Source organism: Anomalospiza imberbis, chromosome 2, assembly GCF_031753505.1.
Source record: "Anomalospiza imberbis isolate Cuckoo-Finch-1a 21T00152 chromosome 2, ASM3175350v1, whole genome shotgun sequence".
NCBI classification, from domain to species: Eukaryota; Metazoa; Chordata; class Aves; order Passeriformes; family Viduidae; genus Anomalospiza; species Anomalospiza imberbis.
The window spans coordinates 63,618,786-63,642,961 of record NC_089682.1 but is presented as its reverse complement, the minus strand read 5'-3'; the positions used below and the strand labels follow the sequence as shown (position 1 = coordinate 63,642,961).

Here is a 24,176-nt window from a genome sequence, read left to right as displayed (position 1 = left end):
TTTCCACCCCCTCGCGGAGCGGCTTCCTGGAAATTGGGATAGAAGTTAGGGAGAAAAATAAAAGTTTTGGTTGGCGGCAGCGGGCGGGCGGGAGAGGCGCGGAGCGAGGGGCGGTGCGCTGCCGGCCGGGCCGGGGCCGGGGCCGGGGCCGCGGGCGGAGCGGGGTCTGGGGGGGCGGCGCAGCGCCCCCAGCGCTCCGGGCGGGAGGCGGTGCGGGCGGGCGCGCAGGAGCGCTGCGAACACAGGCTCCCTCGCTCGGATACGGTGCGGGCGGGCTCAGGAGGGGTGGAGCCGGCGGCGGAGAGTGATTCGGGCGGGCGTAACTGCGAACTTTTGTTTGGTGTGTTGTGTGAGTTAGTTTCCGCCGCCGGGACACAGGCGCCGGCCGGGCTGGGCCGGGCTCGGGGAAGCGCCGCACGGCCAGAGTTGTTTTGCCAGTTGCCGCGGGCGGGTCGGCTTCCCGACCGAGGGGTGAGAAGCACCGGCGACAGCAGGACGAGCCCGCGGCCCGGGGAGCGGGGCATGCGGGACTGGGAATCCGGGCTCTGAGCCGCCGAGCCCCGCCAGGGAAGCGCCGGGGGGTCCCGACGGAGCCATGGATCCTGGGCAGCCTCAAACGCAGCAGCCGCCGCAGGCGGCGCAGCCCCCGGCCTCGCAGCAGCAGCAGCCTCCGCCGCAGCCCCCTGGCCCGGTGTCGGGGGCCCCGGCCGGCGCGACGCAGCCCCCGGGTGCTGGGCCCCCTCCGGCGGGGCACCAGATCGTCCATGTGCGGGGCGACTCGGAGACCGACTTGGAGGCGCTGTTCAACGCCGTGATGAACCCCAAGGGCGCCAACGTGCCACACACGCTGCCCATGCGACTGCGGAAACTGCCCGACTCCTTCTTCAAGCCGCCCGAACCCAAGGCCCACTCCCGCCAGGTGAGGGGGAGGGAAGGAAGGGGCCCGCGCCGCGGGCGGGCGGGGGACAGCCCGGCCGGGCCATGTTCCCCCTCCCCGCCGCCGAGCTCCTCCCGGGGGAGGCGTGTGGGGGAGGGGGCCGGGGCGGGAATCCACGGGGCCGAGCGGGGTGGGGGGCGCCTGGCCGGGGCTGTCGGGGCGCTCTCTGCCGCCCCCACACCCCTTTATTTGTTCTTCCCCTGGGGCAGGGCCGCCTCCCGCGCCCCGAGACGCCGACGGGGCCGGGGCCGGGACCGGGACCGCGGCGGGAGGGCGGGCGAGCGCTGGCCCCGTCCCGGTCTCCAGCGGGGCCCCGAACTCCACATCCGCCCTTTGGCTATCTCGGCCTCCCCGGGAGGGCGACAGTGGGAGGGAGCCCCTAAAACTTGGGTGAAAACGCTTCGCTTGGAATGTCGCTTTGCGGTCCAATTCCCTGCCCTCTGTAGAAGGGGTCGATGAAGTGGTGCCAAACCTACACCCCCTCGCCCCGTCAGACAGTAAATATGGATGTGACTTTTCCACCATTTCAGCACGGCGCTGGGTTGAGTAGGATTAACCCCCTCACATACACACGCACGCACATCCGAAGTTAATTCCCGAGCCAGACGCCAGGTCTGACGGCGTCCAGGGTCCGCCGGGCGCAGCACCCGCATGCAGGGCAGCGGCGGCAGCCTGGGACTGGGACTCGGAGCCGTGGGGCCTCGGCCGTGCCGGCCTGGGGGAGGGAGCGATGCGGGGGAGGGATGCGGGGCAGGGCCGGGAAGGGGGCGGGGAAGGCCCGGGGGGAAGGGGCGATGCGGGGGCAGGGCCGGGGAGGAACGGGGTGGGGTGTGCGGGGCAGGGTCGTTGCTCGGCCTCCGGGGCCGTTTGGTATTTAAGCAGAGGGACTTTTGTACCAAGACCTAAGTGCTGGTGTGAATATGAGCGAAAGCTAATGCTGTTAACCAACGTTTTGGATGGAGACTGTGCCTACCTAGTCAAGTGTTATTAAGTAATGAACTTAGTTGCTAAGCTATAAAATGGGTTGTATTATTGGCTGTTGTCACTTTATCTATGTAGCCAGTAAGGGTGAAACTCGCTGTTTACTGGTGCCTGGTACCCGTGTTGTTAAGGGTCTGTCAGCATTTCCATTATTAAACTTCTGTTTTGAACGATTTATAACTTGACTTCAGAAGTTCATTCCAGGCTGAACCTTGGCACGTAGTCTAACAGCCTAGGAGTTAATTCATTTTCCAAATACATAAAAAAAGCAGTCTGGCCTTCATATAGGAAGACTGAAAAGAAAATTGGAAGGGGTGGAGCTGATCTGCTTCTGTAGTTTTGCTAGCTTCTGAGTTGCAGACCTTTATTAATGTACTGAAATCCAGCAAGGAATAAGGGTTTATGTATAGTGTTCTCCCAACTTGTGCAAATCTCATTGCGGTTCCATTGTGTACAAATATGAATGGGTAACATTCGTCTAACACTTGGTGCTATGTCTTGTTAAATACAGTAACTGCAGTTAAATAGCTGTCATGTTTGAAATGCTCTAAAAGTGTGTGATGGTCACACAGCTTTTGGTTGTACTTTTAGGCTTAGCCTTATATTCCTTGTGTATGTTAATCTTTGTCTGTAAATGATATTTAGTTGGATCTCTGTTCCTTGTACCACTCAGTGGTTCCTAAAACATAAACTTGAAATCCAGCTAAAGCAAGAGAATAATTTGCTTCATTTTTGACTATTTTCATTTTTCTTTTTTGTTTAGTTATGCCACATAAACATTCTGCTTAAAGAAAACGTCTCTGTTTTCTATAATTCTGCGATTCTCAGAAGTTAAAATATTGCAAATCCACTTGATTTACTACTTGCTTCTTTTGTCTGCATATAAGTGAAAACTGATTTGTTTCCATTTGAACACATGGAACTTCATGTGTGCTTGCATCCAGAGGGAGCGAAGCAGAACTGTAAGAGTGTGTAAGTGGGTCCCCTTATGGTGCAATACCTTGTGTAGAGAGGTGTGACAGGGACTGATACATGCATCTCATTATAGGTGTTAATGTTGTTCTGGTCTGTCTATAAGACCAGTTAGTTGGTAAATATATTTTTAAAAGCCAATTTTACTTTAACCAGGTTTTCAGAGCTGCCTTTTCTATTCCATGTTGGACATGTATTTAGTACTGGCAAGGACTTTCTGTGTATTTATGAGTGGTGACTCCGGTGAATGGGTTTCTGGGTCATTTGTTTGACTGGTTCAGCCGTTTGCTGAAGCTTTGCTTTAGATAAAGCATGGACAGACTGTAAAAGTTTGACTTAAAAATTTGAGTTATTAGGAAATGTTATATTCACTCTTCTTGTTTAGGTTTTTTTAATGGTTGAATTCATGAGTCTTCCTCCATTGGAACTCGCTGCTGCCAGTTGGCATTTCACTATGGCTTTTCTCTTTGTGTGATCTTTTAAATCCCTACGGGGAGGGGGGAAATGGTGTTGTATGTGCATATACTTGAATCCCCACACCCCCACTTGAAAAGGAGAGTGGGAAATTAACTCCTCCAGCAGAAAGTGGGTGTGATGGTAGTGAGTGGGTGCAGTCCAGTAACAAACCACCACTTAATGCTCTGGATGAGATCTGCTGACTACAGGCAGGTTTGTTCTTAACCCCGTGCTGAGGAGTAAGAACTTTAGTTTTCAGAATAAAACTAAGGGCTCTCAACACTTACAGTTAATATTTCTTGACTTGCACAAGGGCTTTTGTGATGCTAATTAACCAAACTACATGGAGGCTTGCTTGACTAGTAACTGGAAAATAAGCAGAACTTTAGAACAACTGAGCTATGAATTTGTCCTGAAATGTTCATTTACAGTGAATTGTCTTCTGACAGATGCATTTCTGCTGAAATATAGGAATCTTAATAAAAATAATTTCACTCCTGGCAGGCCAGCACTGATGCCGGGACAGCAGGAGCCCTGACCCCACAGCATGTCCGAGCTCATTCCTCTCCAGCATCACTGCAGCTGGGAGCTGTTTCTCCAGGGACACTTACACCCTCTGGAGTAGTGACTGGACCTGGAGCTCCATCTTCTCAACACCTCCGCCAGTCCTCTTTTGAGATCCCTGATGATGTACCTTTGCCACCAGGTTGGGAGATGGCTAAGACACCATCTGGACAGAGATACTTCCTTAAGTAAGTCAAATTTCTTTTTAATTAGCTGTATCTCTGGCTTTTTTTTTTTTTTTGTTGGGGTATTTATGTTTTTATAATCTTAGAATTTCAATAAATTTCAGTGTGTTTAAAATACATATTTTTAAAAACATGCTTGTGATTTTAAGTAGGGGACTCTACCACTTCAGTATTTCTCACATATCAACTCTACTGTTTCTGAAAACTGTATGGTACTCTGTGAATATTTGTCCTATCTTAATTTTAGCTAAACAGTGTTATCCATTATATTGTGTATTAAAAAATCAGTGAAATTAGCATAGTCATTCTTGAACAACAAAACTTTTGAATTTGTTGAATATTGTCAGAGTTGTCATGCAGGTCAAGATACATGTTGCCTAATTTTAATAATACAGATGTAAAAATACAGAGTTAACTTTAGAGAGTATTGTCAGTATGTCAGGACTTTTTATGTTTTGATTAAAGGCAATTGTTTAAATACACAACCAGAATGTTTTTTGCCTATTCTCTCTTCCCGAGGTAATTAACATATGTGTTTGATTACAGTATTTGTGTTTGTATATTAACTCATCTACATTCCTGGCAATGAAAAGGCAATTTCAGAATTTCTAACATTGTTTCATGTTCCTAGAGCTGTAACTTTTCCACACAGTGAAATTAGTATCACCTTTTCTATAACTGAAGAAAAGTTAGACGTGCCATCCATTTGACACTCAGTCCATCAGGAAGCATTTTCTTTAATTCTGTGCAGTTTTGTAAAACAGCAGGGACTTGTCCTTCCTTCTGAAAATGTGCCCACCAAGACCATAACTTGCCCTCAAATACTTTGACTATAATTTGAACTTTTTATTTGACAGCAAGTCTCTAAATAACCCATTATATGTCATTTGCAGGGTGGGGAGAGGTAGCACTGTGGTACTTATGGAAAACTTGTTTCAGCCAAGAAAAACATATTTATTACTACTTTTCTCACTCAAACATTGTGATTAATCCAATTGAAGTAGTTGACCTTGTAGCTTCAAAAGCAATAACAAATTTACATTTTCTGCAATGAAAATTGAACTTGCAGAGCTTCTTAAAAATATTTCTTGTTCCTGTAGCTGTGGTATTTCCATACAGAGAAATTTGCCTTTTCAACCAAAAAGACGTTGCATTAGTTGTCTGAAATTATTTGAGCCTGAAGGTTCCCTTTTGAGAACAATCATTCTCTATTAGAAATATGAAAATAAGCATTAGCTATAGATCTTGAAGATGTGATATTTTCTTTGCTGAAGTTTAACAGATCAGTGTGTTCGAGAATATGAGCTCTTCAGCAGGCACAAGTAGAAGTTTTTTTTGAACTGTGTAATTTACGCCATTTGAGAACTGTAGCTCATTGAACCTTGAGGAAAGAACAGAATGAGTTTTGAAATGAAAAGCAAACTTTTGTTTTGACTGTGTTAGAGCTCTTAAAGAGCACCTTATGAAGCATGAAAAATAGATATTTAATTTTAAAGTTTTACTGCCACAAGTGTTTGTTCTTGATAGCACTGTCAATTTTACAGAAAATGAAAGAGTTTAAGAGCTTCCTGCTCTTCTAATGAATTTTTTAATTGTGCTCATTCAGGTGAAATCAGAGTGAAGGATTTATTCTTGGAGAGCTTTTTCTGCAGTTTGATTATTACCACAAAAATCTTTCCTTTCTCTTCTGCAAGTTTTTTTGTCCTTTCTTGGTGTCCTGGTATCCATTTCAAAGGGTCAGGTTTCAGCAAGAACAATAAAGAGCCTGAGCCTGGAAAGTACACACAAGTCTGGCAAACTCATCTGCATGAGCAAGATCGTTTGTTCTCAAGCAGACATCCAAAGTAAATGATTGAAAGAGCTGCTAGCTGTGAAGGATGTGTCTTGAAGGGGAAAGGAGTGGAAACAAACCAGGTTGTTAGGAAAAAAAATAAAGGCTGTGCTTTTTGAACCTTTCCCTCCTGGGTCATATGCTGACCCTTGGGAGATTTTAAACAGTGTAACGGGCTGTTTCCTTTTGGCTTTCCTTGGGTGATGCTGTGGTATGAGAGAGTCTAATGAGGACAGCTCTGTTCACACTTGAAGAACATTTGTTCATAAAAGGTTGCTTAATATGATCTATAGGTGAGATCCACTGACATCATTGGGGTTTTTTGAGATTTATAAAAAGCATTTAAAGTGCTAGCACAATGTTTGCTCTGTATGTGTAGGAAGCCCAAAGAAATTTAAGACTAGTTTTGAGTAGCAAGTTTGTATACTAAAGGTTTTTTTCAGTGATGAGTGGTAAGTTCTATCTCACACCTACAAGACTGTTAAAGTTCACATCTTGCCTAGTTATGCCTTAAACATTTGCTTGAAGTGTAAGTACTAAGATTTCTGATTCTAAATTACCTTTAATGTGGTTCTTTCTACCATATGCAGATTTTTAGTGTCTCTTCAAGTATTCGGCTTTTTTTCTTCATTGGCTGCATTGCTCTTTGTTTCCACTTGCTCTGTTCTGTAGCTGCTCTGTGAACAGTCTGGTAATCAGGCTCTAGAAAGATCTTTGCAGAATAGGTAACAATATTAGATTCTTTCCAGATGTCAGTAAGCCTTATGGTTATAGTTATCATAATATGCTACAGTGCAAAGAGAATAATACAAAATTGAGTACCATACTTAATACACTCTGGAATTACAGTCACTTCCACTAATCAGTGGGTCAAGCAGTGCAAACACAGTGATTTGTGCAAAGAAATGAAAATACTGTATATGGGAGAGAAAATACTTAATCATCTGTGTGTGTGTGTATTTATAGAGATAGACGCACAGACTTGTTTGGCCAAATATTTTATATACATACCCCATCTATACATATTAAAACAAGGTGAGAGCAGTACTATAGGGTTTGAACCAGAACTACTCTTGTAAATAAGTCTATCATCTGGATAAACAGACCCCCTTATGTATGAATGCCCAACATATGATTTGCCAGAATCCCACTCATTAGCATTCATCTCATTGTTAGGAGTAGTAATATTGAGTTTAATTCTCCCTTAGCAATGATTTTGAGCAGTGGATTAAGGCCTGCTTACTGTACAGCTGGTAAAACTATTTTTTATTGATACTGCCCCTTCAGAGGAGCTCATAAGTTAAGACTTGCTGGTTAGTAAGTGGTCACATCTGAGTCATCTCTCACTGGTGTAGCCCATTCTTAAACATACAGTAAAAAAGCCGAGCTTGGTTTGTGTGGTGATGTCAATTGCATTGCTTTTTAACCGCTTCCTGTTAGCCAGCTGCTGCTTGACATTTCGGTGAACTGTGCAGAAAGATAGGGAATCGCTCTCGAGGCAAAAGATAATGTGCAGTGGGAGTAGCAGACAACAGCTTGCAGAAAGAATAAACAAATTTTGCTCGGTTTTAGAATTACTCTTGTATCATTTTAGAGTTATGCTTTTAATTCTTACAGAGCTTGTGTAATACTTCTTCTCTTGTTGTAGTGTGAGGAAAAGTTAACTGATTGTCCAGCAAACAAGTCTTGTAATTATTTTTCCTACAGGAAGTAGTTCTTGCAAGTAGTTTATCAACAACTTCCTATTTTTTCTCTGAAGTGTTGAATGACTTCCTGAAGGAGGCCAAGGTGGTTTTCATTAGTATTTGTGGGTGTGTTTGAGGTGTTTATCCATCTGGCAGGAAAAAAGATTGCTGTTACACATTTCTCATGTGCTCCATACGGAGGTATGGCTTTGGGTGTTACAAAACCAACTAGTGTTAAGACAACAGAGAAGTTTGTTGGTATGATTTTTTGGTTTGGTTTTTTTAATTTGGTTTGGTTTTTTTAATTTCCTTATGTCACACATGAAAAATATCCAGTGATGATGTTAAATTTCTCTTGCATCCTGTTTTTACCCCTGACTGGTACTACCCACAACACCAATATCCTCTGCTCCCCTTGGTCTCTCCACCCCACCAAAGTAATCTTAGTTTTCAGGGACAAAAGATGTTTGTTGAAAAAGCTGAAGCCACAGCTGCATATTTTATTGAATACCTTAATTTACTGAAGTGCATATTCAGAGTCATCAATATGACTTCTTGTGTTTATAGTTCTATAGTTTAAGCAATCTGGTCAGTGAAATAGCAGTATTGTTGGAAGCCAAAACTGTAGCCACTGCTTTTGATGGGCTTCTCCACTTTTGAAAATCTTTGGTTGCTAAATTCTATTTGTAATATGTCAAGTTAATTGCATTTTTATATTGATGATTTGACTGTTTAAGAAAATACTCAAAAGATCAAAGATCTTCCTAGAAAAAGCCATGAAAAAATGGTACTGTGGACGCTGTCAGTTTCAGAACATAGCTGAAGGAAAAACATTAGTTAAACATGTTAACATGTTTTTGACAATTTAAGGGAAGACAGTCACAGTACTACTGAGTGTGTATTTTTCCTTCCACTTCTTACTTTGAATAGTCCTATGAAAGAACAATGGCACAAGTTTTTTCGAATTCACAGTTCTACTGAGCATTTCAATATCTTTGAAAGGGCCGAGGAAGAATAAGGGCAAATATACTTCATTAGTGTTAGCACAGAGACTGGGCATCAATGAAAGCAGTGGCACACATTTCCTTGTGTTTGGTGAAACAACATTATCTATGCATTCAGTACCCTGCTGTACCAGGGTCATTTTATAAGACTATTCCAAAAAGCAGTTGAGATAATGATTTCAGGTAAACCAAAAACATATCTCATGGTTTTCACAAATGTTTGGTTTTTTTATTTATAAGCATACTGACAATTATTATCTTCAAAAGAAAATAGAGCTGGGGAAAATACAGCATCTGTGACACCTAGTTGGAAGTTAATAATTCTCTCTGAGGATTTTTTTTTAATTAGTTGTTGACCTGAACCTTTCTTCTTCCCATGGGTTTTTGCCTTTCACATATCTCTCATAAAAATAGTCTTTGTGTGTTACAGTATCTGATTTTGGGTTTATATAGGTATCTCATACTGTTTTCCTATCTCCTGAATCAAATTTGAGATTAGTTTTATCTTACTGGTGATCTGAAAACTTTTTATTGTGTTGAAAGCTGTAATTGTGACCAAGTCTTAACCAGTCATTTATAATTAAAATACTAACGTATCTCTGATTAGTAATAAGAACAGTATTCAAATACAGGCTTAATCAGAATTTCATGTTTAAAAAAGATTCTTCTGTGATTCTACTTATTAAATATTTCATCTGGTTGTATTTGAGTTAGAGTTGTAACATTAAGCTCTATGGATGTAATTGCGCTACTATGGAACTACTTCTGCTTTTTTTTTCCTGTGTGTGGAAGATGGCAAAGAATTACAGTAGTGGGTTTTTTAGTAGTCATCTGGCTTGTAGCATAGGATAGTCTTAACCCCTCAGTCACATGATGGAAATTCCTGCTTGATAGAAAAAGAATAAAAGCATGTTAATTTGAAAATTCCCACGAATGTTAGACTGAGCACTACTATATCATATTTTTGCAGGAAACTTCTAATGGGCAAATGCTGTTGAAATGATCAGTGGCATGTTTGGGTAAAATCATACCCAAGATTTTTACAAGATTCATCTCTTAGTCTCATATCTTTTTCCTTCTGGAAATGAAAAAATAACAGTAGCTTTAAAATTCAAAATGTAAAGCCACCATTTTTACTTTACTCAATTTCCCTCTGCAATTGTGGCATAACAGCTGCAAATTTTTAAAAGCTGACACAGCAAGCAAATTGGATTTTTCACTCTGTCTGGTTTTAAACTAAACCCTCAGAGAAAGTAACTTATTAGCACTGGGAGTGCTGAAATATTTAATGTCAGGACCTAAATTAAGTCACATGTAAAAGTAAAGCAGAGTTCCTGTTGCTCTCAAAGACACATTTTCATGTATGGGACGTAAGCATTGGATGTAAGTGCTTAGGGGGTGATGCCCAGAAGAGCAGGAGGTGTTGCTCAAGGCTGAGGTACAGGATTAACTGTTGAAACTAGTCTGAGTTACAAGCAATCTTGATTAAGACTAGGCACCTCTCCTCTGCAACCAACCAAAGAAAAGAAAAACAAAAATAAGGTAAACAGCAACAGAGATCTGTCATCCAAAACTAGGGATGTTCATCTTTTTTTTTATATGTGGCTAGAGAGCTACATGTGTTTATCTTGATAGCTGGGAACAAATTCAGATGATATAATTAGATTTAGTTTAACCTTTTAAAACTGATAGCTGCTCAGTTCTCATTTTAATTTGTGTCCTTGTGTTTTTATACATTCCAACATGCTTGCATTTATTGTTTGTACAGTTCTCATATACCTGTGCAGTGAAACTCAATAATGGTGGGTGGAACTTGCTGTCTTTTGCTATTTGAGTAAATATTCCTTTTTTAAGGTGTAGTTTTTTCTTTTCTTTTTTTTTTTTTTATGTTCTCTCCCTGTGGCAACAAGCTGTGAGTGATTATGTAAATGCTGTTATTTACCTGACTCAGTTTCTCATGTAAATTAGAAACAAAATTTCACTTGGTTGAGTGCAGAAAATCTGTGGGATGTTTCTATGAATAGCAGTCCTCTGGTAGGTGCCCCTAACATATGGGCCAACTACATGGTACTTTGGCCGAAAGAATGACAGAATTGTGTCTAGAAAAAATTTAACAGCATGGGGGGTAGCATGTTGGGAAGCAAATTCTTGGAGGAATGTTGTAATGGAATGTTAACAGACAGATGCCATGTACTGGCTGGACACTGTCTCCCAAACAGTTTGCTCAACCTGATTTTGATGGCAAGCTCTCTTGGGAAATTTACCAGATGTACTGTATTTTTTGTTAAGCATTTGAATAGGAATTTACAACATGGGGGAAATTTGTTTTTAATGAGAACGGTACCTCATAGCTACTTTTTGCTAAATAAAACTGGAGTTTTATTTAGAGAACAAAAGTTTTTGTAAGGCGTGACTAAGCTGTGACACTGTTTCATGGCCTCCTGAAGTGCTTCTTGGAGTCTGTTTTCTGGGATTCACTCTGTTGCTGTTTTATTTGGCTTTTAACTAAGTTACTTCAGGCTGTATTTCAGGCAAGTATTCTAAATTGCTGGTTAAGTCAAAGTAATGGTACAAAGCTGCCTTGTAAAGTAAGACTTTTACCAGTATGCTGCCTGTTGGTCATGTCAGTTGCTAAGGAGACAAAAGCTGTCTTGAAAACAGTCTTGGACTTTGCTTTAATTTTGCTAAGGAGGCTTTGCTGCGTCACAGTGAAAGACCAGATCTCTCTTGCTGAGTCTCTGATATGCTGTTTAGTAACTTAGATCAGTGTTAGGGGTTCAGTGTAGTTACTGATTATTACACCGAGGTTCTGAAGGCAGTTTTTTTTCCTGCTGAATTGTTTTATAGGAAAGTCAAGTGAGGTCATTACCTATTGCTAGTTTGTCTCCAGTGAGTTCTGATTTATTGAGAACTTCGTTGGAAGTCTGTATGCGCTACACAGTTTTGTTTAAACAGTGTTACAACTTCAAGGATGCCTTTCCCTTTCTGAATCCCTTGTTGCAAGTAACTTTTGCCTTTACTGGTTATCAAGTTAGACATATATGGCTGAATAAAACATCTGAAAGTGAAGAAGCCTAGGTTTATAGGCAAAATGGAATTCTTTGATTAAAGAAAATAAATGCAACTCACAGGTATATTTTCTTACTGGATCTCACTTTGCAGTTATTTTTTTCTAATTTGTTGTACTTATTTGAAAAGCTTGGTTGGCAAGTCCTCTGCGATTATTTTGATTGCAACATTTCATGTAGTCTCTTTAGAATGGTGAAAAATAGAGTAATAGAGAAATTTCCTATTTTTGCTAACTATGCTGTTGGTGTAGTTGATATGGTTAATAAACCTAAATGTCCAATGAACACATAATTCAGTAGTGATTTTTATTTACAAAATTTTTGTCACTCCCAGAACAGCCAGCTTTGCATGCGTTAAGGATATGAAATATATATATACTTTAAAAGGTGTAATCTGATATATAAAAGGCTGTGACAAAGTTGCTTTGAAGCATGTTCTATGCCATCTTTAGAGGCTGTTTTTGTAGATATAAGAAAAACATGTCACATGCACATCTAATTTCTGACCGTGTATATCACTTATTTCTGGTCACTGAGTATAACATTTGAACTGAAGTAAGCATTCTCTTTCTTAACTGGTATTTCAGGTTTTCACTTTTTATGAGATTTTAATTCTAAAACTAAGCAGACCTAAGATTTTGGAACCAAATAATTAGTAAGTAACAGAGGGCAGGAACTTTCAGATTTGTAGTGTTAGAACTGTTAATCTTTGATTGTGAGGCTTTGTCTTTTTATTTTTCCTGTAATGACTAATAAGAAGGAAAAGATCTATTGGATATTTAATATCCTGGTTAATTTAGACATTGGTTAGGCATAAGGAAGAGAAAATGTGAAACAGACCTTAGCATAAACAGTTAGTTAAGAATTAACATTTTAGCATCCATGTTAACAAGGTCAGAGGAAGTCTTAATTACATGCTTTTAAAAATTGTTTGCAATTCAAAGTTGTCCCCATTTTTTTTGATGTTGTCAGACTGGTCAGCTTTGTGTTATTCAAATTTGTTGAGGAAGTTGGACAGTTCATTGCTTTCGTAATGAATTAAATTTCAGTTTTATTTGGTAATGTATCGAGGAAAAAAGAATCAGTCAACTTCATCGTTGTGGTACCCATTTTCCAACTTTGAGTTTTGGTGTTGCGTTGGAGTAGGGAGCAGGGAAGCAGAAGGGGGATACTTTTGTTTTCTTCTGGTGCAACTATTTGTGTAGCTTTTGCTGACAGCTACAGTTTGAATCCTGTTTATGCTGTGATGATGAGCAACTCAGAGATTGTGGATGAACTTTAACTGGTTGCTTTGCTCTGCAGTCTTGTTGGAGTATAAGTGTAGGCTCCTGTCTGTGTCAAACTTGGCCTTTTTAAAATGGCCTCAAACGCTAGCTCTCTGAAACCTAAGGGGGACGATTTCAAGTGGTTTCCAAGCTAAGGTAACAACTTACTTATCAAATAGCTGAGGGAGTGGCAATGAAGTGAAAATTGCTGGCTTTTGTCATGGATAAAATTTATGGGAAGAAGTCCTTTATATCTGCAAGAAACAGTTGAGCTCTTATTTTCTGTATGCAAATGTGCATGCATGTTTGTATGGAATTGATTTGAAATACAGGAGATCCTGGTGTTGATGCTTTTTACTTTGCCAGGATCTTTGCATAGTTTGCCTATAACTTTGTAAAATTCTTTATGTGAAAGGTATAAGCAAACCTACAATTTTTCTGATTCACAGTGCTTTTACTTCTTATATGACTTCTTTCTGATTTCTCCTGGTAAATATATTTGATCATTATAGCCTTTACCTGCAGCGGGGACATGAACTTATGAGGCCTTTGACTACTTTACTGAAGTATATAAAAACTGAATGCAACCATTCAGTTATGCACCTACCATTGATTAAAACTTTGCAAACTCAACTACTGTATGCAGGTATTTATGCTGTCTTTTCCTCTGGAAACTACTTCTTTTGAAATTTGAAGATCTGCTGGATCTTTCTGGAATAGGAGCTTTTTTTCAGTTAACCCTGCCACCCATCTTTTTCATATTCTGAACTCATGCATTTTCCAATTTTTGTTTTTTTTCAAGTGAAGGGTTAGGGATGTTTTGCAGCATTCACCATTCTGAACCTTCCATCTAAAATTACTCAATTTATTCTTACTGCCACTTGTCCTTTTACTCTATATACCTGTTTCTCCCCAGTTCTTTGCACTTAGCAGTTGACCAAAAGTAAATTTGTATCATTGGGGAGCTATGGTGCTGCTGCTGCTTTCTCTTGGATAGATTCCAGCGTATAGGCTCTTGTGAAAGTTAGTGAGAGTCCCACCACTGGTGCAAGAGCTGCTGATTCCTCCTTCCTAGTGCTGTGTGTTTGCTTTATAGTTTCTTACTGGTAACTGTTTCTTTGTGTCATATCAGGACCTATCTGCATTCTGTAGCTGTCTTTTGTTTGTTTTAATAAAAACCAACAATACTTGCTGTTCCTAATTAGATTGTGTAGTCACTGGTTTCTGAAGCTTAATGCCTACTGTGAATGCTGTGTCTGCAGAAGGGGAGCCTTCTGTATAAACGCTGGGATGCAAATACTTCTGTTGATGCATTCATCTCAAAAGAGAAGGGTCATCTACACTTGCGTCGGCTGGTGTTTGGGAGCTGCATCCATGAAATGGAAGTATGCTGGTTTGAGAAAATGATGTGTATGTGCTTTAAAATACCCAAGCAAGATCAATTTCTAGAACAAAATATTTTGTGGATGATAGTACACATGTACCTAATGATATATACTAGATGTACTGAACCTGTTCAATGTATGTAGATCTTGAATTGAATGGAAATGTAATTAAAGAAGTGAGCGGTGGCAGTGTATTTGGAAGATGGCTTATGTTTCTTCATATACCCTGTTTCTGTGATGCTGAAACAATGTTAGTTTCAACCATGCTTTGAAACTGTCATATGCTACTAAATTTTGCTACAAAACCACTTCTGCCTATACCATGCTATACTTCCTAGTATCTGAATATCACATGCTTACACCATATTTTCCTGTGCCATGCAGTATGTCTACGTAGCACAATAGTTCAGTAACCAAAAGAGATGTATTTGGCTCTCCAGAGTTGTGATTTTTTTTAAAGATTGTCAACCATCTGTAACTGATTTTGTGATATTGAATATGTTTTTTCAAATGTAGCAATTAGTAAATAGATAATAAGGGACAGTTGGCTGAGTCTGAAAAACACCTGACTAATTAGCTCAGTGGAAGCTTGCTTCTCACAGCAGAAAAGGTTGATTGATTCTCCATAGACAGCTCAGCATTGTCCAGCTCTTAAGTTGACTGGACAAAGAACCACGAAACAACAAGTGATCTAGACATGGTTTGGGTTTTTTGGTCTGTTTTTCCCCTGAAGTTCACAACCATAGCCATTAGTGTCATTAGTATTATCTCTCCAACCTAGTACTTAGTGAAGGTTGGTCATTCTTCCAGCCTTCTGCTGAAAGCACACAAATGTTGCTAAAGCTTAATCAGGTCAGAAGTGACCTGTTGAGCCAAGTCTGGAAAACATCCAAGGTTGGAGATACCATATCCTCCCTTCCTCCTATTAAAATGATCCTTCATAAGATGATTTCTCTGCGGCTCAGCAAAATATCTAATGTAGCTCCTGATGGACACAGTCATTTTGTAAAGCGGCTGAAGTTTCTCTGCTAGCCAAAAAAAATATGTTTAGATGGTATTTTCTTATTAATAAAAAGAAAGCAATTAAGGCAGTTGCTATAATGGGTTTGCATAGTAGAATTTTGATAGCTGAGGTGCTATAGGGATGATTTCTTTGAGATGTTACTAGAAGCTTCCTCCATTCTTACAGAGACAATGCCATCTGGCTCTAAGAAGCTGGCAAAGATGAAGGCCATCAGTGACAGAGGTAGTTCTTCTGGAATAATATATTTAAGAAGGGAAAAAAACTGCTGCAGAACAGCAATACCTGAAGAGAGGAGTGGGAGTATGGGAGAGGAGGAGCCCTGTAGACCCTAAGGTCAGTGCTGAAGGAGGGGCAGGAGGTGCTCCAGCCTCTGGAGCTGAGATTCCCCTGCAGCTCCTGCTGCAGCCCCTGGTGAGGCAGATGTGCCCCTGCAGCCCATGGAGGTCCATGAGGATGCAGAGATTCACCTGCAGCCCCTGCAGGACCTCATGCCAGACTAGGTGGATGCCTGAAGGAGGCTGTGACCCCATGGGAAGCCCACACTGTAACAGGCTTCTGGCAGGACCTGTGACTCCATGGAGAGAGAAACCCACACCAGAGCAGGTTTGCTGGCAGGACTTGGGAGCCCATGGGGCATCCACACTGGAGCAGCCTGTTCCTCAAGGGAACCCCATGCTGTGGGGAGGACCCACACAGGAGCAGTCTGCAGCCTATGGGTAGATCTCATGTTGGAGCTGTTAGTGAAGGTCTGCATCCCATGGGAGAGACACCACATTGCAGCAGAGGCCCTTCTCCTGAGTAGACAGCATGTGATGAACTGACAGCAGACCCCATTCCCTGCCCGCTGCACTGCAGTCAGGGAGAAAGTAGAGAAATCAGAAGTGAAGTTGAGCCCAGGGAGAAGGAAGTGTGGGGTAAAGATGTTTTTTAAGTTTTGTTTTTATATCTTATTACCCTACTCTGATTTGACTGGCTATAAATTAAACTTATTTCCCTGCATCATGTATTTTGCCTGTGACTGTAACTGGTGAGTGATCTCTCTCTGTGCTTACCTCAACCCATGAGCCTTTTGTTATATTTTCTCTCCAGCTGAGGAGAGGAGAGATAGTGCAGGTTTGGTGGGCACTTGGTGGCCCACCAGGGTCAGCCTACTACATTTTTGTGGTCTGTTTCATATACTTTAGTCCTGTGTTGTGATATTCCATGACCTTCTTACATTGAGTAAGTTCTCCAAATGACTGTGCTGTACTGTACAGTGTGGTACGTATTCAGTAATTCATCCAGAGATCTGCCTTACTGGAATACCTGGTTAACATGTATCAGCTTTTTTGGTTGTTGCTTACAGTTGTGATCATATTTATGCAATTTCTTTTAAATTTCATGAAGCACTGGCAGGTTACTGGATGTGTAATACAGTAATTGCATTTCAGTCAGTATATAACATGGTTTCTTAAATGTATATGGTGAGTCCTAAGTCATAATAGCAGGGAATCCTATTCAAAATAGAAGAAATTGCTCCTTGTTTATGAAATCATCCTCTGTATTTGTACTGTCAGTGTACTGTAATTATGGGTTTCTGAGCAAGCTAGAACTGAGAAGAGGAAAGCAGATGGAACAGAGAGAAGCTTATTTCCATTGGGAAAGCATGTCTTATAATGTAGTTTGATTTTGGAAAGAAGTCTTACAGCGCTGACTTCTCATCTGATTCCAGAGTGTGGCGGTAATGTGAGCTCATCACACTGGTGCATAGAGATGGTCTTTTGTCAGCAGTGGTACTCCCCAGTTCTTGGTGCAACAGTCAGTCTTAATTTTTCTCTTTCAGTTGTTGAACTTGTCATGGCAGATGGGATGTGAGTAAGTAAAGTCATGGGAAGACAGCAGAGCTTAATGAGGTTAAAGATGTTGGAAGAGGTGGAGTTTGAAGAGTGAAAGGAAGCTTTGTTTACAGATTTTGTTTGAGGCAGTCTTTTTCTGGGTTTTGTAATTGAAGCTGTGCGTAGTTATGCTATAAGCCATATATCAGCTTTTTCTGTGATTATCTTTTTTCAGCTAAACTCCTTCTCTGATCCAGGTCATGGTGTGACTGCTCAGAGGAGGAAGTGAGGTAGATGCTTCTCAAGAGTTAATTAAGCAAATCAGTAATGGCACTAAAGAGACATGCATGTGGCATCATTCCATCTGACATCAGAATCTAGTTGTACTTTTTTGTCAAAACAAGCCTCTATTCCATAAAGTATTTTGTTTACACTTGGGAAGACTGGGATTGGGGGTTTAGAGGAGCTTCTTGGTTGTGTGGTGGGTTATGGATTTTGGTTTGGGGTTTTTTGGGGCGAGTGTGCATTAGTTTTTTGTTGTATAGTTTGCTTATTTTTTACATTTACTGTCAATACTATTCTCTGCAATTCAAAATCACATGCTTACCATTTCCTGTGGACAAATGAGTGAATTCTACATTGCCTTGTTCTGGGCAGCTTTAGTGGGTATTTGATCCATTTGTTTTGTCTGCAGTAAATATATTTTAGGTTCAACTGATGCTGTTTTTACTCTTTTACCCTGTGATGCAATCAAACAACATTTTGATGAACTTCATAGTAGCTGAACATAAACCTACAGGAGAAACAACATAAAATATTAAGGCTTTATTGAAATGTTACTTCTAAATTCTTAACTAAAGCTTCTAAGCAGTGCTTTTCTGATACTCTTCTTTATAATAAGTTCACTGTGGATATTAAACACAGTCATTGAAAGAGTAATTGAGTAATAAGGCATAATGTTTATTCTTTTCTGTCTTGAATCCAGAATCTATTATGAATATCCAGAAAAGGGGGCCTTCAGGTTTTTCTGTTAATCTATATGCACATCATTTCAGGTATGGTGATGCTCAACAAATGTAACAATCCTAAATCTAAAATCCAGAGAGTTGATTGACTGCAGTCCTCAAGAAGTGAGTTTAAAAAGTGGACAAAATCTAACTTTTTAAATTGTATTTCGAGATGTTTGGTTCAAAAAACACAAAAAACCCCAATCCCCCTTGTGTAGGCTCCTATATGTATGTGGTCATAATCTTCTGTTTGTGGAATTTGCATTCTTGTGCTGTTTATAGAGGCACAGGTTTCACTGAATGGAGTATCCCAAAACATGGTGTAAGATGGTCTACTTTGGTGTCTAACTGAAAATGTCAGTCTTCTGGTCCAAATATGTGGTACATCAGTGGGGGGTAGAGGAAATAGTATAGATAAATTTGTATAATTTTTTAGTTTAGATGGAGGTTTTAGGGGGTCATTGTTGGTTTTGGTTTATTTTTAGTAAATAAACCCATGTATTAATATTTAGCTTAATATGAACTTTGAAAACAGCAAAAATTAATAGGAAAAAGGAGTTTTTAGTGACCCATATGGAGAAGAAAAATTAAAAAGCAGTCATGTTTGTCTGGCTTTTAAACTTCAGGTTTTACTGCAGCCATCTGTGTAGAGTTACTACCTTTCTTCACTGAAACTGGGTTAGGGTGCCACAATGGTTCTTCCAATCTCATCAATGCATGTCTTAGTTACTTAGGACTAACAACTAAAAATAAGAGGGCAATCCAGAAAAAAAGGCATACTTTGATGCTTGATAAGTATTATACTTTGCTGTGATCCAGTATGTGTTCTGTAGCTAATTCATTGAGGTCTGAGCTTGGTTTTATTTTAACAATATGCACAAACTTGGCTTTGCTGTAGTTACAGATTTGATGTGTGAACTAAATTCAGCTGAAATCAGCAAGGGGTGTATGGTTGTTTTGTGGTTGGATTTTTTTTTTGTTCGTTTGTTTTGGTTTGTGGTTTTGAGGTTTTTGGTTTGGGGTTTTTTTCCTTTAGTTAAAAAACTTGAACATTGAATTGAGCTGTTAGCTCACATGATGTGTGCTATCAAAGACGATGTGCTAATAAAGCTGAAATAAAAATTTCTTACCTCTGTATAGAATCTTCTGTTTCCTTGCAATTTATCACAGTCCAAAACTTCTAGCTTAACTGGAAGATCTGAAATAGTGTGAGTTTATGGAGGGGTGCTGGGAGGAAGACAACTTGGATTTTTGCCACTGCATGTATGTGTTGATTTTTGAGCCTACAAGTGCTCAACCAAGTTTCAGCCTGTTCAAGCCATTAATGGGATCCAAAATCTGCACAAAATGAATAATGTTACTGTAGTTAACTTTCATTGTGGGAATATAATATTAATTTTAGTTTTTTAACAGTGTAAATTTTGTGCACCTGGTATTAGACAGTTACTGTAAAAAGAAATGTATTGAGCTGAATTAATGACTGATCTACAAGTGACTTTTAATCCTGGAATTATTTAAGTTGGAAAGGAGGCGGTCATTGAGCCGAACTGGTAACCTGGCACCACTGTGTACACCGTCCCAAAGTGCCACGTGTCCATGTCTTTTAAATACCTCCAGGGATGATGACTCCACCACTTCCCTTGGAAGTGGTTCAGCCTGTTCCAGTGTTTGACAGCCCTTTCAGTGAATCAATTTTTCCTGATACCCAACATAAACCTCCCTGGCACAACTTGTAGCCATTTCATCCTGTTCTGTCACTTGTTACCTGGGACAAGAAACTGACCTCCCCCTGGCTACACCCTCCTTTCAGGCAGTTGTAGAGAGTGATGAGCTTCTCCCTGAGCTGCCTTTTCTCCTGGCTAAACACCCCCAGCTCCCTCAGCCACTCCTCATAGAATTTCTGTTCAAGACCCTTCCCCAGCTCCGTTGCCCTTCTCTGGACACGCTCCAGCCCCTCAATGTCTTTCTTGCAGTGAGGGGCCCAGAACTGCACACAGGATTGGAGCTGTGGCCTCACCAGTGCTGAGTACAGGGGCACGGTCACTGCCCTGCTCCTGCTGGTCACACCAATGCTGATCCAGGCCAGGATGCCATCGGCCTTCTTGGCCACCTGGGCACATGCTGGATCATATTCAGCTGCTGTTGACCAGCACAGCCAGGTCCTTTTCCATCTGGAAGCTTTCCAGCCACTGCCCCCAGCCTGTAGCACTGCCTGGGGTTGCAGTGACCTAGGTGCAGGACCCAGCACTTGGCCTTGTTGAACCTCTTGCAGTTGCCCTTGACCAACTGTTATCATAGATCCAGCCTGTCCAGATTGCCCTGTTGATCTGCCACCAGCAGATCAACAGTCACACCCAACTTGGTGTCATCTGCAAACTTGCTGAGTGGACACTTGATCTTCTAATCCACATCTTCAGAAAAGACATTAAACAGGGCTGGCCCCAATACTGAGCCCTTGGGCTCACCCCACTTGTGTGGCACTTGTGTGCAAGCTGGACATGACTCCATTCACAACTCCTCTCTGGACTCAGACATCCTGGCAGTTTTTATCCAGTGAACAATGTAGCCCTGCAAGCCATGAGCACCCAGCTTCTCCAGGAGAATACTGTGGTAAATGATGCCAAAGGCTTTACTAAAATCCACCTAGAGGAAATCCACAGCCTTTCTGTCATCCACTGAGAGGGTCACCTGGTCACATAAAGAGATCAGGTTGATCAAGCAGGACCTGCCTTTCACAAACCTGTGCTGGCTGGGCCTGATCCCTGGCTGTCCTGCATGTGCTGAGTGTTGGCACTCAAAATGATCTGTTCCATGGCCTTCCCAGCACTTGAGGTTAGGCTGACAGGCCTGTACTCTCTCAGCTCCTCTGTCTCTTCTTGTAGATGGGAATCACATTTGCTGACCTTTAGTCAGCTAGGACCTCACTAGTTCCCAGGACTGCTGGTAAATGATGGAAAATGGCATTTCTGCCACCTCCCTCAGGACTCTTGGTTGGATCCCATTTGACCCCATGGAGACATGTCTGTGTGGTGTAGCAGCTCACTGACTGATTCTTCTAGGATTATGGGAGTTTCATTCTGTTCCCCATCCCAGTCTTCTAGCTTAGGGGGCTGGGTACTCTAAGAATAACTGGTCTTACTATTAAGAGGAGCTGAGGCAATGAAGGCACTAAGTACCTCAGCCTTTTCATCATCCTTTGTCACTATGCTTCTCCCTGTTTGTAGTAAAGGATGGCAATTCTCCTTAGCTCTCCTTTGGTTGCTAATGCATTAATGGAAACTTTTTTTATTGCCCTTATCAGCAGTGAACAATTTAAGTTCTAGTTGTGCTTTGGTCCTAATTTTCTCCTTGTATAATCTATGACATCTTTGTAGTCCTCATGAGTTGCCTGCCCCTTCTCCCAAAGATCACAAACTCTTCTTTTTATCTGTTCAGCCTGTCTGTTCAGCCAGGCCAGTCTTCCTCAACAGCTTGTCTTTTTACCACATTGGGGTGGCCTGTTACCATACTTTTCATAATTCCTTCCTAAATAATGTCCAGCCTTCTTGCATTCTTTTGCCCTTTAGGATGACCTTCCAAGTGACTTTCTCAATCAGGCTCCTAAACAAGCCAAAATCTGCCTTCTCTAAGTCCATGGTGGCAGTACTGCTGATGTCTGTTCCTTTTGAGAATTGAAAACTCTCATTTTGTGAGTGCTGTGACCAAAATGGCCTCTGGCCATCCACCAGTCCTTCTCTGCTCACAAACACCTGGTCCAAGAGGACACCTTCCCTAGCTGGCTCCTTCACCAGCTCTGTAAGGGAAGTCTCTTTCACAGACTTCAGGAATATCCTAGACTGTTTCCTCTCTACTGTGTTGTACTTCCAGAAGACATCTGGTAAGTCAATGTCTCCCATGAGAATAAGGGCTAGAGATGGTGAGACTTCTCCCAGCTGCTTACAGAATATTTCATCTGCCTCTTCATCCTGATTGGGTGGTCTATAACAGACTCCCACTCCCACCAGAATATCTGCCTTGCTGGCATAAAACTGTACTCCATAATAATTTGATCTAAGTGTGCTAAAAATAAAATGGAGGGAAAAAATGTTGGGGTTTTTGTTGTTGTTGGTGTTTTTTTTTTTTTTTTTTTTTTTTTTTTTTTACAAAAGCAGAGTGGTTTAGATCTAAAGTGAGGTATTGATAAGTACTGTGAGTTGTACTAGATCTAAGTGGGATATTTAATGCTGTAACTATTGTACTTACCAGCTCAACTTTTAAGTAATAGGTCTGTTGCAACTCCGACTGCTCCTAGTCCAGGTGAAATCAGAACAAGTATTTTCTGTTCTCAAAAGTTTTTTCTTGTAAGTACACCTGTGCAAGCAAAAGTCTCAGATGTTCTGAAGGTCTGTGTCAGTAGAATAAATCACAGAATGCAAGCTTTATTAAGAAGGGTAAATGCATAAATTTGTTCACAAGTGTATCCACACCACGCTCTTCCTTCTTGGTTGGATTTTTTTTTGTTGCTGAACATGTTGGGGCTTTTTGTTGCTTAACATATTGCAAGTTCTTGAAGCACACTTACCAGCAAAATTGAAATGTTGGGCAAGGTTCAAATTCATACAGCAGGTAATGTGAGGGAGGGTTTAGAGGGAGACTGGAATAGAAAGGAACGTAAAAATAATGCAATATTGACATTTCTTCATTTCTTTCTCATGTTAAAGAAAATTAGTTCAGCAGAAGCAATAAAAGAGGTAATGATTTGGTTCACTTTTAAGTAGTAATGACAGTTTGGAATTACAATTGCATGCTTATACAGTACAATCTGTTATGCATTTTAGTGACAAAATTAGCATGCTACTGCTTTATGTCCTATAGTAAAGTTAGGTTTGATATGGACGCCTAAGAGGTGGGATGGGCTTGGGTTTTTTGCTGCAGTTTTTTTCTCAGAAAATACACGTGGCTGTTTTGTTTGCCATAGGCTAAACAGGGTGATGAAGAATACTGAGTGTCAGACCAACACAAATTGATGTGGGTAAACGAGAAAGCAAGAAACGTGTAGGTACAGGTCTGCTACTAAAGGAATTTGTTATGGTTTATTCTTGGAAGAACTGATATTAACAAAGAATTCAAGCCTGTACCATTATTTTCAGATATTTTACTAAACATTTAAAAGTGTGAGTAATCAGTAGTATTTTATAAATCTTCTAAAGTTCAATCCTTTTCTAAAATCTCCTGTTCCTTGTGTAAATAGTTAATGCATTTGCAGTTCATCACAAACATCAGAATAAAAAATTACCTTGTTCCTTGCTCCACATGGCTCCTTTTTGATTTATGACTTGTTCTTCCAGTTGACCAGCTTGGTTTAACTGCTGTGCTGTGTAAAACTAAAGTAAACTTTGAATGCTTTAATTAACTGTCATATTATATGAGGATAGAGCAAATAGTTTCAGTGTATGTTTCATTACAGAAAGATGTATGTAGCTCATCTGTGAACCTTTTATTCTCCCATATGTATATAATCAGATACATAGATCAAAATACATACAATATGATTTTAAGCAGAAGTCAGACTTGTAACACAAAAACATGTTTTAAGAAATAAGTGCCATTAAAATTCTCACTGCTCTATACAGAACTTCAGTGGCTGACACGACACATCCTTGGAGCAAAAAAGCACAACACTGTTATATATTTTGTGTAAATTCAGTCAAGGACTTTGTATAGCCTGAAATTTATCTCAAAGCAGAAATTATCAAGTGTGCCTGAGATCTAAAGGTGGTAGTTCTGATTCTGGAAATTTTAATATTTGAAGTGGTTTCATGTGGGTTTTAATATTACTTTACACAGTACTTTACTGTGTAAAGTAACTGTAGAGTTACTTTACACAGTAACTCTACAGCTTAGCCAGTGTGACAAAATCAGAAAGAAATAAATCTCAGTTCTGAGTTACACACTTCTTTTACACTTTGGTTGTAAGCCGTTTTTTGTTTCTAGATATGCACTAGATATGCCACTGATG

The 24,176-nt window shown here is 40.8% G+C and overlaps 1 protein-coding gene across 8 annotated transcripts in view; it reads left to right on the top strand.

Moving 5' to 3' along the window:
- Nucleotides 1-287: 287 nt before the first annotated feature.
- The window catches only part of YAP1 (Yes1 associated transcriptional regulator), an 85,006-nt gene continuing 61,117 nt past the window's right edge, over nucleotides 288-24,176 (top strand). For 2 of the 8 annotated variants that reach the window (XM_068181434.1, XM_068181435.1), the window contains exons 1-2: nucleotides 289-919; nucleotides 3,851-4,098. In XM_068181434.1, the coding sequence (XP_068037535.1) occupies nucleotides 596-919; nucleotides 3,851-4,098 (572 nt within the window). In that variant the 5' untranslated portion in view covers nucleotides 289-595. Of the gene's footprint in view, nucleotides 920-3,850; nucleotides 4,099-24,176 lie in introns of all 8 variants that reach the window. The other 6 variants (XM_068181429.1, XM_068181430.1, XM_068181432.1 and 3 more) reach the window with 5 other exon arrangements.